At 39.3% G+C, this 15,816-nt stretch overlaps 1 protein-coding gene across 1 annotated transcript in view; it reads right to left on the bottom strand.

Annotated features, from left to right (window-relative positions):
- LOC134661734 (titin homolog) overlaps positions 1-8,068 on the bottom strand; it is an 89,166-nt gene extending 81,098 nt beyond the window's left edge. Inside the window, exon 1 of the mRNA XM_063517914.1 lies at positions 7,939-8,068. Coding sequence (XP_063373984.1) covers positions 7,939-8,060 — 122 coding nt within the window. The 5' untranslated portion in view covers positions 8,061-8,068. The remainder of the gene's footprint in view (positions 1-7,938) is intronic.
- Between the last annotated feature and the right edge of the window lie 7,748 nt (positions 8,069-15,816).

The raw sequence follows: 15,816 nt of genomic DNA, 5'->3' as shown, positions 1-15,816 counted from the left end.
TGTTAATCCCAAATGTTTCCGTCTATAATTTATCTATTAAACCCGGGCTGAATTCAGAAAGTTATTTTGAGAAAGTTCGGCAACCTTTTAATATTTCTTTGGGTAACCACTTGACTGTAAAGTCGTTGGTTGACAAAGTGGAGTGATTAGGTTAATCTTATAATATCTTATACCTATGAACGAGCAGTCCTTGTATATATATTTACCTATATATTTCGGGGATCTCGGAAACGGCTCTAACGATGTCGATGAAATTTGTTATATGAGGGTTTTTGGGGGCGTAAAATCGATCTAGCTAGGTCATATCTCTGGGTAATCGCGCATTTTTGAGTTTTCATATGTTTTCCGAGCAAAGCTCTATGGAAGTCTGACTAGTGAACCCATAATTGGGACTTGCGTTACACCGGCCCACGGGTCGGTTAGCAAAAAGTGAATTAGAATACTGATGTGTATATAATTGTTTAATTACTCATTGAGTACAGCTAATTATTTATTTCAATGTAATTTAGGTCACCATCGCTCTGTATGCGAATAATATAAAAAAACTCCTCTTTTCCACGCATAAAAATTCAGCTATCCCCAGAACTGTTTGATGTCTCAGGCGGTCCGGAAAATCGGACGGGGAAGTCGTCAGCACAGATAAATATCCGGGTCTAATTATAAGAGAAACGTATACTGCTCAATAATGGATCTTATGCCTTCGCAATAAGGTTGACCGTATGTCAGTTTTCCGTGTATATGACGGTACATTGACGTATGTCATAACAACGTGTTTGAAACCGTGTCGCTGTAAAGTATATACAGTTGAGTTTTCTGTGCTCGTATGGTTTCGATGGTGTTTGTTGGTGTTCTAGTTTACAACCGTTCTGTTAGTACATAAAAGCCACGGACTGTACGTAGGTACAGATGTAGAGCATACCTAATTATTTTCCAGCGTATTTTCACGGAAACGTACAAACGTATGTCTTAATGCTATTTCAGTCAGTCACGGTACGAAAAGTACAGAAGTTGACTGAAGTAGCATAACAAATAGGTACGAACGTTTCCGAAAAAATACGATGGAATACAATTATGTCACTATATATACATTGTATATGCAACAAAGTGTTTGTATACACTCTAAAAAATGAAGACCAACTAAGAGCAGTTTTCTCTTAGTTGACGTTAAGTTAATTATAACAATAACGATCTTATATAAATCAAAGAAACCTGATTACTTAAAACAATAAGTGTATCTGTGATTGAACTAATAAAGTAGGTATGTTATTAATCCTAACAATTGTATACTTTGCATCTATCATTAACTTGTTGGCATAATTATGTAACGTAGGTTGATTCAATCCTTAACAAATTAATTAAAACAGATAAATATGTTAATAGTTATGAACATTTTAATAGTTTATGTGATTATTTTCTCTTTGTTGATTTACATAAGACTTGGTATTTTAATCAACTAAACATATAATATTTAGAACAACGAAGATAAAACATTCAATCCCATTATGATCAAGTTATTGTATTAATTACGAAACTAATATTCCATTCTATTAAGAATTATTTGTTAAATCGATTTTCTTCATAATTAAATTAAATAATCAGTTAATCCGTTCAATCAAGAGATAAGTAGGGGGGCGCCGGTGCACCCGCGGTCCTCCCCGCCCGCGCCCCTGCGGCGCCTGTGACCGTGCGAGTGGGGAGTCAGTCTCAGCCAGCTCAGCCTCGACGTTCAACATTCAACTACTTAGTCATTCAAGCGTCAACGCGTCAACGAAATAAACTTTACTTGTGCCTTTATTTCACGGCAAGCCTGGAACAGTGAACGTGTTACCTTTGCTTTGTGTACCTAATGTATAATAGTGTATGTGCAACATGGAGCAAGTGATAATCGCGGCGACGGGAATAAAAGGCGCGGGGACGGGCCGGGATGGTTATGTGGGAATCCCTGTTGTGGACTAATGAGACCCCAGGTCTACCCAGTAAAACCCCTGTTGGCCGCCTCAAGGCTTTAAGGCGAGGCACGGGAAACGATCGGGAGCATGCTTCCGAAACCCCGCCAGCGGCTGTCCGAACTGCGGACTCGACTTCGGAGGAACTGTTTCCCTTTACTTCTCTAAGAGTGCGCCATTTTTTGCGCATTTGCCATCCCAGGGACCCTCGTGTAGGCGACAGACGTCCCCGAGCCTGCCGCCAACGGGTACCCATAAGGGGGAAATCGACGGTTGTACGCCAAACGGTCATTATATTTGTAGCCCGTTTTAAATGTTAATTATAATATATATGTAAGGTATGTAAAAGAAAGTTCTATTTTTAAATGTAAAACGTTTAGTTTTCTGAATGTTTAGATGAATAAATAACATCTTATTATATATTTTTTTTGTTTTATTCATTTACCCCCTTTTCATAAAACTTTACTTTGTTAAATTTGAATCTCAATTGTTTAATCAGTTCAACTATGAAGCTTGTTGTTTGTTGTTGTGTTTTATTGTACTAGTACAATTGATGAAGAATGGTATATTGTACTAGACAAGCTTCATAGTTGAACTGATTAAACAATTGAGATTCAAATTTAACAATTTCTTAGTTCTGGCTAATAAGATGCATAAGTCGATGCAATCATGTTCTTAGTTGAACTTATTAGGGTCAAATAGTTGATACAGTAATTCTTCATGTTAACATTGATTTAAATCTTAGTTGAAATGATTAAACAATTGAGATTCAAATTTAACAATATCTTAGTTCAGGCTAATAAGGTGCATTAGTCGAGGTAATCATGTTCTTAGTTGAACTTATTTGGGTCAAATAGTTAATACAGTAATTCTTCATGTTAATACTGACCTACATCTTAGTTAAACTGACTTGTTTGTATTAGTTGGTACAGTAACTTATGATGATAATAATTATCAAGCCCTTAGTTGATCTTGCTAGGATCAATTAGTTAGCATAATTATTTTTCGTGTAAATATTGAACAAGATCTTAATTGGTTCAGTTACATAGATATAGTAATAGCAATCAGAATTACCTTATTTGATGTGTCTAAGTTCTTGTTAGGCTCGTATGGAATCAAGATGCTTGATTACGACTATCAAGATATTGATAGGGCCAACCAAATTTTTTTTAGAGTGTAGGCATAGAGAAAAAAATCATAGAGTGCTCACTCCATACATCAGTTCAGACTATTAATTTCAGTGTCTACATCTAGCATCGAGTAGCGGAACTATCAGTACTGCTACATCTATTGTCAAGTAGCAGTACTGATAGTTCCGCTACTCGATGCTAGATGCTAATAGTCTTTTTGGTACTAAAACTGATGTATGGAGTGAGCACTCTATGTATTTTTTTCTCTGTGGTATAGGCATATAAAAAAAATGTTTCATTGAGTGAAAATACCTTTATTGCTATCGCGGGAAAATTTCTCAATCGGATGGCGTAACAATTCCGATCCCAAAGCGATTTGTGTATTATTTATTACTCGTACACTGTATGCATTATTGGCACTACATATGCCTTGGGCGGCTGCCCAGCGTTCATCGAAAGTTGCGCAAATGCGCTAGATAGCGCGCGTGATGACGGGCTAGGAAAATAGGTCAATAACCAGACTACTATCAAACGTGACCATTCGGAATAAGAATGTTATTAATACCTTATCTTTTCAATTTCACAAACGGTACGGCTTATTTGTTTTACAAGGGGGCAAAGTTGTTGTTTAACCGCTCGTGCTAATATTGATAACCGAGCTAGAAAAGATTCCAAAATTAAACCACGAGCGTAGCGAGTGCTTCGAAAATTGGAATCTTCAGCGTTGCGAGGGTTTCAAAGCACGAGGGTTAAACAAAATTTGCCCCCGAGTGAAACACAAAATTTTCACCACACCAACCCGAAGCAAATATAAAATGTAAAATATCAAACAAAATCAAACCAAATCAAATTCAAATGAATGTTAATCAATATTTATCATCCAAAATCATCATTTAAAAGTCAATTATACCGGCAAACATAAGAAAACAACTCAAAATTTGCATTTGATTACTTTGCCTCACATGTGAATAAAATGCAACTTTGCTATCAGTTTTTGAAGTGCAAAGTAAGCCTTTCCGAGCTGGTGTGGTGAAAATATAATTATTTTTAGAACGTTGGCTTGTAAAGATGTTTGTGAACTCGACTATACCGTCAACAGAAACAAGCAAGTAGATAACAAACAGTCGAAATCAGATATATCGGAGCGGCAGAGGTCATAAATATCTGAACACGCACTCTAACGCCTTGACAATAGAGGCGTGTTCAGATATTTGTGAGCACCTTGGCCACAGAATAAGTAATAGTACTAGCGTGCAGAAAGGACACTTCCTACAAAACCGAAGTTTGACAGGAATTCAGGGTCGAATCATGATACCCCTTTCTAACTTATGGCACTAACCATCATCATCATCTTCCTCGCGTTATCCCGGCATATTGCCACGGCTCATAGGAGCCTTGGGTCCGCTTGACGACTAATCCTAAGAATTGACATAAGTAGGCACTAGTTTTTACGAAAGCGACTGCCATCTGACCTTCCAACCCAGAGGGGAAATTAGGCCTTATTAGGTTTCCTCACGATGTTTCCCTTTACCGAAAAGCGACTGTTAAATATCAAATGATATTTCGTACGTGAGTTCCAAAAAATTCATTGGTATAAGCCGGGGTTTGAATTGAACCCGCGATCTCCGGATTGAAAGTCGCACGCTCTTACCGCTAGGCCACCAGCGATTCCTAACTTATGGCACTAACCCTTTCGGCTATATAGGGTTGTCAAAATTCAAGCCATTATCTTATCTGTGGTGCACGCAAAGGGACGTCAAGTAGTGTTGCTCGGAGCAATGCTGAGCCGAACGGAGCCGAGTTTGCCCGAAGTCAGGAGTGTCTCCCCACTGGTCAGCAGCCATAGTTGCTAAGCGGGCGAGGTGTTCAAAATAATCTTGACGCGACTTTATTGTTAAGAGAATAAGAGCGCGTCAAAGTAATTATGAACTTCTAGCCCGCTCAGCCACTTCTGCTGCTGACTGTACTATTCGCAACTGACATTCCACACGATTCTTATTTCTGGATAAACGTATTCGAATGATTAATATGTTTGTGCCCGAGCCTTGGGCGAGCTTTCATAAAAACCGGCGACCTATATTTATCGGTTTCATGGTCATTGGGCTTGTGAGCCAAAGATTTTTCACGTTGGTGGCAAAACGTATTGTGTGTTAGTCAATGAAAGTTGGAATTGTACGGGTGTGACGTCTGCAATATACATGACAGCCGCAAATAGGGAATATTCTGCGTTGGGGGCGCCACTCCCAACATCAGTCACAATCAGGGATGTTGCGTATATCCGCATCCGCATCCGCGGAACTTCCGCATTATTTTCAACATCCGCATCCGCATCCGCATAAAATCGATGCGGATTTAATGCGGATGCGGATGTGGAACAGGTCGGTACAGGAACGTCTTAGCATCGGCGTAAGTGCTATAGACTGCTAGGTAATTTAGTCATTAACCAAAAAAACCTATTAGAAATGAGCAGTAAAGCGTGAGTGGGACTTAATGTACGGAACCTTGGAACGCGAGTCCGACTCGCACTTGGCCGCTTTTTTTAAATAAAAATTACTAAAATCTAATATTTGACGTTTTTTATGGTATTATCTACACATCCGCATCCGCATCCGCAGAAGTAGCTAAGCGGGCGAGGTGTTCAAAAAGATCTTGACGCGACTTTATTGTTAAGAGAATAAGAGCGAGTCAAGGTAATTTTGAACACCTCGCCCGCTTATCAACTTCTGCTGCTGACTGTACCTAGTGTGTAGTGACTGCCCCCACTGTTTGCGTCTTCGGGCGGAAATAAACTCTATTGTCAGTGAACCTTTGTTGTGGTACTTAAGTTAAGACCCCGTGTTGCTATCGCTTAGCGAATGGCTTGTGAGAAACCGGCATAAAAAGTACAGTCAGTCAGTCACGCTCCGTGATTGTTAGGCCATGTAGGGTTCTAGTTTCTAGTTAAATTGGAGATTCCATAGCGTAAGTACGGAACGGCCAATTTAGCTAGGAGCATAAATGGCGTAAACAATCCCGTGTGGTGACTGTACAGTGAGCTGCGAAATTGCAAGTCAACCCTAGACACCCTAGTCCTCTATTCGCCTATACTCAACTATATCATTGAGAATAACATGCAGGTAAGGTAAATATGTAGCTCGGATATGTAGCAAAGACAAAGTACATAAGTACAGTGACAACCTTACGCTCTGATAAGTTTAAAAAGTTCTTATTCGCAACCAAGTTCCGATAAAAGAAAAAGTTCTCTTGGTTCTCAACTGGTTGTGAACAAAAAATAAATATTGTTTATTCACACCTGGTTGCGAATCGCAGTTGTGAAAACGGCCGGAAGGTTTGATGCTATTATAAGAATATATGGGCCATCTTTTTGTCGAATTTCGATTAAAATTGGTAGGTTTGAAAAGCTCCTTATTCTGGTCGGAATAAACACAAAATCCAAATTGGGGAAATAGTTTCAGGGCCCAGCCAATATTTGCTCGCGACCCATTGGTGGGACCCATAATTTGGGAAATGCTGACCTAGCCTCTTGAAGACGCTGTGTTATAGTTATAACTAGCGACTCGCCCCGGCTTCGCACGGGTTAACAAATTATAGGTAGGTAAATAAACCTTCCTCTTGAATCACTCTATCTATTTAAAAAAAACCCGCATCAAAATCCGTTGCGTAGTTTTAAAGATCTAAGCATACATAGGGACATTAGGGACAGACAGACAACGGGAAGCGATTTTGTTTTATACTATGTAGAGTCTGTACGGAAAGAGAAGAGTCGTGGCATATATTGTATGGGGCCCAATACATTGCACGACTCTTCTCTTTCCGCACAGACTCTAGTGATTATAGTCATAGGAATAGGAACCATCATTCGCCGCGAGAGTTTACAGTGTTCTTTTTTCATACCGATAGATGCCGTAACAAATTCGAGAGCCAATGAACTGACAGCTTAAATTTCACACACCTAAATCACATTCACCCATTCATTCATTCAGTACTTTTGTGCAATTGTACTTGCTGTATGTACTACTGTGTGCAATCCATCACCTCAACCGTTCTGCTGAAAGTTTCGGCCCGAAACATGTAAGTAGGTATAGTACGTTTTTTTAGCATTAGAAAAAAGGTAAACAATCTTGACGTGTCTTTTTATTGAAAAACACTTTTGAAAATAAAGTCACGGCAAATATGTAACAATTATGATTAATGAATCATATACTATTATTTACATTCATTTGCTTTCATAAGCGAACTATAGTTTACTCCATGCAAAATCAAAACTAGGTATTGAAAAATACGCTGTAGGCTGTAGGAGACGAATTATCTGACATCACTATTACTGAGTAGCTTTAATTACGATTTTACTGATTTATAATCATTGAAAGCGCAAAATATGTTTTTTGCCTCTTTTCGTGAATGGTGCAATATAAACTGTTTATACGACAACGGTTTCACTCACTTTAATTTTTAGTCGCTATTGTCGCAGTTTAAAATATGTCTCACGAAAGTTTAATATCGATGTTGCAATATAATTACATTTTTCTTTTGTTAACTATACTGGTAATTTGGTAGCATTTAAGTGATAATATATAAATATAATTAAGGATCCAATAAACCCGATTTCATTGGAAATTTTTAGTTTAAAATTACATGTGCTAAAGTTAAAGCTACTTATACCTTAATTTTCTCATAAAATTGCAAGGAATCATATAAGTACGCTACGCCACCAAAATGCTAATAAGACTAAACATAAAATACAAAATGATGTAACAGGCATTCGCTACTAAAATCTAAACAATTAATAATGATATGACACAGCTCGGAACTTCGTTAGTTACTACCTGCACACCAACACTTTGACACTTCACTGCACGTACGATATTCTGAGCACCCAAACAACCCCGAACAACTCTTGTAGTATTAGTACCAGGTACCTGGTGTATATTGACGAGCCACGGACCACTCGACCGGAGTCCGCCTTACAGCAATTGCTACCCATGGTAGCGCATCGCGAGCTTCTGCTGCCTCGGCAGACGACAGACTAGTTTATTTTTGAAGATGCCTCGGGCTTGCGCGGACGCAGCTGAGCTCTCAAAGTAAAAAAGTCGTATTTCGACCAAAAACGTTGGACGTTTAGGACGTGTTTCTCGTGAACGTTTAAAGAAAACTAACGTGAGATGGAAAAGTTTGAAATGCCAATAACGTAGTGAATACTTAGGCTGTTTATTAGCTGATGGTACAGATAGCAGGCACAGAGGAAAGACGTGCTAAGCGTCTAGGTTTTTGATGGACGCTTAGGTCGTTTTTCCAGTGAACGTTTTTAAACTAACGTGAGACGGAAAACTTTGAAATGTTAATAATGTAGTGAATACTTACGATGTTTATTAGCTGATGTTACAGATAGCAGGGTCAGAGGAAAGACGTGCTAAGCGTCAAGGTTTTTGGTTGACGCTGACGCTAAGGTCGTTTTTCTAGTGAACTTTTAAAAGGAACTGTCGTGAAATGGTAAAGTTTGAAATGCCAATAACCCAGTGGATACTTAGTATGTTTATTAGCTGGTGTTAGAGACAACAGGCTTAGAGGAAAGATCAACTTTTTTGGTAGACGCTGAGATCATTTTTCTAGTGAACTTTAAAGGCGTGTCCAGACGAAAACAATTTTTCGCCAATCTGATTAAATTGTCCGATCAAATCAGGACGTGCGGGCTCACAACGGCTCATGGGAGCCTGGGCGGACCCCATAGCTCCCATGAGAGCCGTGGCATAAATGCCGGGATAACGCGAGAAAAAACATGATACTTATAGGCTGTTTATCAGCCGATGAGAGAGATAACAGGCTCAGAGGAAAAACGTACAATGAGGCACCGTTGTCGGTGACGCTTAGGTCGTTTTTCTCGTGATAGATTAAAGGGAACTAGAGTGAAATGTAAACACAGAAAACCGCCTAGGGGTTGGTCTGTGACAAATTAAAGTGAATTGTTCCGCTAGTCGCGCAATGTCGTGGCCGAGCCGTAAGGCATTCTCTACAACCAATAGGCTAAAGATAAACAGTTGGTTGTTTACACGTTTATCAACAGACGGCGCTGTTTCGGTATACCGGCTGATGAAACTAGATGGCGCTGTTTAATAGAGAACACGTTTATTTTTGGTTAAACGGGAAGACGGGAACCTTGGATGATGTCATAGTTTAGAGTGAGCGATTAGTAGTAGTATAGTTAGCGATAGTGAAGAAAGTGTTAGGAATGGGTGCATTGATAAAGGAAAGGGGAGGGGGGCTATGTGATTTCACTTACGAGAAAGCTTTATTATTTGACATTTAACAAATAGACACATGTCAGTGAAAGAATAAGGATCCAAGTAAAATGGCGTTCTAACAGTTTTAATCTTCTGTCGAAAGATGACAGTAAATTTACTGTGGCTACATAATTGACTACTCATCATCTTCCTCGCGTTGTCCAAGGTATCAAAGGCACGTCTCTGTCGAGGCAGTTTAGCAATAGATCGAGACTGAAATGGTGCCTTTCACCAGAGTTAAACACTAGTTTCATTTCGAATACGAGGAAAGTAAAATATATAGTTCATTTTGAAAACACGGCTAGGTATAAACTTCAGTTAGTATTTCTTGAGGGTACATACTTTCAATTATGTACCTACCAAACAATTTCTGCAAAAATATCGTTATTTATGGAATGAGTGTTAATTTTATCAGAATGGAAACTGTACAAATCCATTTGAAAAACCAAATTTTTTATTGTAAAAACAACTTAAAGAACAGTGCTCCAGAGCAGAAAATCCGCCAAGACGAGCAAAGCGAAGCGCGAGGGCACTACCTACCTTTTCTCGAAGCGCTTCGTCGTTTTTTTGAACTCTCATAACTTGGGTTTGGATTATACCAGATAAACAAAATTCGCGGGATATGATGTCAATAGTGGACTTATTAAACAAAAAAAATTTCAATTGCATAGCTCTTATACTTAAGATTTTATTCATATCTAAAAAACCCCAATTTCGTCACTGACTCACTCACTCACTGTTGATCATCAAAACCTCTAGGGTACTTCCTGAAGTCCTAGGAAGCTGAAATTTGGTATGTAAGATAGTATTAGTACACAAACAACAAAATAATTCAAAAACTTGAAATTTTTTGCCCCTAAGGGGGGGAAAAGGGGGGTGGAATTTTGTATGGGAAATCAATAACCGCTGAACCGATTTAGTTGAAATTTGGTATGTAGATAGTTTTTGTAATGGGGAATGGCATTGAATAGTTTTCAACCCCAAAATCACCCAGTAAGGGTGAAAAGGGGGTGGAAAGGGGCGTTAGGGTAAAAGGAGGGTTGAAGTTTGTATGGGGAATCAGTAAAAAGCAGATTGTATAAAAGATGCCCCGAGGTACGTATTTCAAGATTTTTAATAATACCTTAAATCACACGCGCAACCCTTTAAATTAGGGGATGGAAGCAACTTACAAAAAGAAGTGAAATCCCACCAAAAACATTTTCATGTAAAATGTTGCCAAGACGAAACCATAAAGCTCGCACTGACAAAAAGTTATCAGATCTCTTGTAGAGCCAAGCTTCTAACTCTACAAGCCCTAACCTCACAAACTTTACACCTTAGTCAAAATATGTGGCTTGGCCGTTTCGTTACTCCAAGAACTATTGTAGTATAAAAAATAATGAATAGTGAATACATTTTTCACCTTACGTCCATGTGACAGTAGCAAAACGGTCAAGCCACATATTTTGACTAAGGTGTAGAGTTTGTGAAGTTAGGGCTTGTTAGATATGAGCGCCGATGGGCATATAGCCGGCGGCGGCGCGCCGGTCAAAATTGGTCGGCGGCGGCGGCGAATCGGCGGCGTGACCTTGAAACACCTTCGATTAATGAAAGAAGAATCCAAACCAAAATTTTACCGAAAAAACATGTTTTTGCTGTAAGAAAGTTATGAAATAAATGCATTTTTTATTTTCTAGGATAATTTATTGAATAGGTAATGGTAAGGAATAGGTAGGTAAGGTAATCGCGCGGCATCAGAGGCGGTCTTAATCTTGGCGAGGCTCTGGCCGGAAGATCTTAGCGGGGCCCTTATCTTTTGTGCTAAGTTAAAAAATTGCGGATTGACTGTATCAGGGAAACGTCTTGTCGACAGTCCAAAGAAAATCGAGCTCCGTCATTAACCAATATCGATTCAACAAAACCGATTTATGTCAAAAAGTGAGGCCCAACGCCGAGCTCCATGTAACACCGAAGACTTGATTTCGACGCCTCCCAATGCGAGGCCAGAGGATGAGCTGCAGGTAAGCATACAGCTAAGAATCGAACGCCAAGTGTAAGCTTGGCTGACGGCCGAACGCCTGGAGCGCCGATTGCGGCGCGCTTCTGTGCGAGGCCGAGCTGCAAGAGAGCAGAGCGAGGGTGCGGGCCGATAAAGACTGAAGCCATAGTGTTAAAGATCTGGATTTTTCCTGCAGGCGCATTCGTGCGACGCCAAAGGCCGCAATGGAGCTAAGATCGGATAAGGACCTATGCTCAAGCGTTTTAAAACAGGCCGAAAGTTGAGCTCCAAACAGTGCTAAAAACTTGCAGGTTCCGATAGCGGCTTAATTCCATGCGAGCGATGCAAGGCCAAAGATTGAGCTGCGAGAGAGCAAAGCTTGAAATTTGAACAGTGGCCAAGTTTAATTGAGACCCGATTCTGACGCCCTTCCGTGCGAACTTGCGAAGCCAACGGCCGGATATTTGGACGTGGAAACGCTTAATATCTCAAAATTAACCACATTTAATACCTTTTAAAGACGTTTAACCATGCTTGCAATGGTTAAATTCGCGGTAAATGACGGATGGTTAGCTGGAAAAATTAGTTATGCATTGGATCGGTAATCCAAAGATGTGGGTTCGAGTCTCACGTTAGCCAGAGTTGATCACAGTTAATTTTTTCATTGTGATTGACATATGTCTAGTGTATATATACAATCTATAAATTGTAATGTGGAACGTTCCACAATAAAAATGGAAGGAAATCAGTATGTTTATTACAAGCATATTGATGTTAAAATTGATATTAAATAATTTCGTTTCCCCAAGACTAGTAGCGCGCTTACTAGACAGATAAGTTTGCATTTGCCTTCGATATTTTTTAATTATATGGGCCTAAAATACCTTTTGAATGCCTGTAAACTATTCGAAGTGGCGCCGTTAATGATGTAAACTCGATTAAAAATATATTATCTGATTCCGAAAGTAGTAGTAATTACCAAGGTCACGCCGATGCCACGCCGATAGCGCAGCGTCGGCGGCGGCGGCGCGAAAATATTGTCGGCGGCGGCGGCGCGCCGGCGCGGCGCTCATATCTAGGGCTTGTAGAGTTAGAAGCTTGGCTCTACAAGAGATCTGATAACTTTTTGTCAGTGCGAGCTTTATGGTTTCGTCTTGGCAACATTTTACATGAAAATGTTTTTGGTAGGATTATCATTTTCTGCACACTTTTTAGAACAACGTTACAACGACCCACTTTCAGAGCATGAAAAATTAAAAATAATGTTTTCACCTCAGCAGCTCGATTGATACTTAAAAACAGTGAACAAAATCGCATTTTGCTCACTAAGTGAGACAAAATGACATTCAAGTGACCTTAATATTCAAATGTCATTTTAACATGCGGGGTCTAATAAAAGTTCTAAATACTTGGATTCTATTATCTCTGTCCCTTTCACGTCGTTAGCAAAAAGAAAGAGACAAAAAAGTTCAAACGACATTCAACGGTATGTTAACGGTATATAATAGACCCCCGAAAAACGTCAGAACGCATTGTTCCAAAACACGTACGAGTATGAATTCTTAATGATTAGGTAATTAATGAAAATAAAATTTAAGATTTGATAAAAACTGATAATAACACTATATTTACGTAATTTATTGTACGATTAAAATAACGAACTCAAAAAATACACAGAATATCACGTAAAATTAATAATTATACTTTTAAGAATCTCTACTATAGTTTACAAATAGTAAAAGTATCCGCAATTCGGACCGTATCTTACAATGTTTTTTTTTTTACAAAAAAAAGTTGTGGATTGAAGTGTCAATCAATTGATGGTTGTTGTTTCCTATTTTACTAAAATTTATTAAGTTTTGTGTTGTGTTTGATTGAGTTAATCTTAATTGTTAGTATATCTTAAAAAAAACATTACATTTTTCAGGTTGTCTAATACGTTCTCACTGCAGAGGTGAAAAGTTTTGTGAACTACACGAGATCAAAGTTATTTACATCTCGTGCGCTTTTGAGTCCCTTACTACGCTCAAGATTCTAAATTATATCTACTATAGAATCTTTCGCTTGCACGGGACTCAAAATAAGCACTCGAAGAAATATCAAACTTCTCTCTTGTTGTACAAATAACTATTCTATCGGTCAACCTCGTGGTTTCTTTAGCAATGGATCGTGGAACGTGCCAGCCTTCATCTGACACTATAGGATCATGTTCTGAATAGTGATGGGTAGGACATCAATTTAAAATGAGTTTGTATGAGTACCTCATTTTCTAAAATGAGGTGTTACAATGTCTTACTTCAAATGAGGTGAGGTACTAGCATATTTTCAGCATCGACTATTCCATTAATTCCAACAGCGACAATTTTTTTTTATGTATCGGTGGTGACGCGAAGCGATATTCAAGTACGTCGCGTGTCTCACTCCCTCTTTGGGTATTTCTAATTCATTGTTTCATTTTGAAAGGATTTTTGAGGGGTTCATGTCACAGAGAGGCGGTGAGTGGTACAAACTCAACTCATTTCTCGGTGGAACTTTTAATTTGTCGTTGCAATAAGGTTTGTAGTTCGGCAGTTGACAGTGTGAACTATTACTCGTTTCTTCATTTGAGACATTTGAGTTTTGAGTGTCGGCGAGCAGGCGAGCACCTGGCGCCTCGCGCAATCCAGTGATTCTCTTGCGAGTTGTATGAGTTTTGAGGATCGCGAGACTCGCGCGTGAATTTGAACGGATAAGAGTTTTTTGAAATTTGAAGTGTGTGAATGATTTGTGTGTTGGTGGTAAGAGGTGTTTATGATGCGCGCGAGTAAATGAGTAAAATGAATAGAGGCGTGAAGTAAGACATTTTTGCGGTACGAAGTACTGCGACAAATTAACAAAATGAGTGGTACAAATGAGGTGCCTCACGAGTGAGCGACTCAACACTAGTTCTGAATGTCACTGGTTACATGACAGACTTCTACAACCATTATGTAACGTACCATTATTTAGCCCATGTAATACTTTGTACAGTCAGCAGCAATAGTTACTAAGCGGGCGAGGTGTTCAAATTGATCTTGGCGCGACTTTATTGTTAAGAGAATAAGAGCGCATCAAGGTAATTTTGAACACCTCGCTCGCTTAGCAACTATTGCTGCTGAGTGCTGACCGTACATGTCGGCGGCCGATCGTAAAATCAGGCAGATCATGAACTTAGACGACTGAGAATAACGTTTGTTATTACAACTTTGTATCAGTACGAAAAAATAACACTAATTTTAAACTCCCGCTATAACTAGGTAGGTACATGATATGTTGTTGTGTGCACTCACATCTCAGTTCTTGTGGATACTAGGTTTACCACAGATATAGAATGAGGCTTAGGTTAGGTACCTACGAGATAATTGAAATGTCCAAAAAGGAAGCCATCACCTAGGTACCTACCTATATGAACATTTCATGAGTGTGAAAGAGGCAGACTACAAATCAAAAAACGCGACCAGTTTTGAGCTTTATAGCGGCCGCTTGAATGTACCAAAACGTAAGGTTAGAAGTCAAAGAATTTAATTCCTTACCATTTCGTACCTACCTTTTGTCACATTGACAATCAATATGAAAGCTAGGGAACTCATACTATTGTCACTGTGACAAGGTACGATGTGGTACTGAAATTAAATTTCTTAACCGTACCGTACCAGAGAAGTAGCAGCAGAAATTGCTAAGCGGGCGAGGTGTTCAAAATTACCTTGACGCGCTCTTATTCTTTTAACAATAAAGTCGCGTTAAGATCATTTTGAAGACCTCACCCGCTTAGCAACTATTGCTGCGGACTGTACATTGTATATCTGTGAGGCTTACGTTTACACTGGTTTAATAATGTTTTAAACGCTCACAAAACCTTTTGGAACACACAGACGACGCGACAAGTGTCTTACCAACCGACTTATTTATACCGGGCACATGTAAAAACAAATAAACAGTTCCACCAACAACACAAGCCACGTACGACCTTATGATACGCGAATAAGATTCATAATCCATTGACGCAGCCGAGCAATGCTTGGATTTAGAATCATGGTTGAAAAGCACTTTCTATCGCTTAAAAACAGTACTTATACTACGAACGTGTATTAAAAACGTTACATTTTATAATCTCAACGCAAATAGAAATCGAATTGTGTGTATTATAAACTAGAAGATTTCAAAGCGTGTTTTAAATCGTTAAAACATTCAAAATTAAGATAAAAACATAAAAAAATATACATTCGAAATACGTCTTAACAAAACGCCTAACCTCCAAATTTCACTCACACTATCAAATGTCACAATCAAAATAATGTATGTATACGCCTCAGGAATTCGGGATCTATATTTACCATTCGTACTGGAACGGCGGCGTCCCGGCCAGGGGTATGAGGACGGTCGCGGTGCCTCCGGGGGCCACGGTAAGGGCCGGCGAGTCTCCGCCGAACGCAGGGGGCTCCATAGGGGTCCGTCGGGCTCCG

The sequence above is a fragment of the Cydia amplana genome, chromosome Z (assembly GCF_948474715.1).
Source record: "Cydia amplana chromosome Z, ilCydAmpl1.1, whole genome shotgun sequence".
In the NCBI taxonomy this organism is placed as follows: domain Eukaryota; kingdom Metazoa; phylum Arthropoda; class Insecta; order Lepidoptera; family Tortricidae; genus Cydia; species Cydia amplana.
Note: the sequence above shows the minus strand (reverse complement) of the source record. Positions and strands in the feature narration are given on the sequence as shown.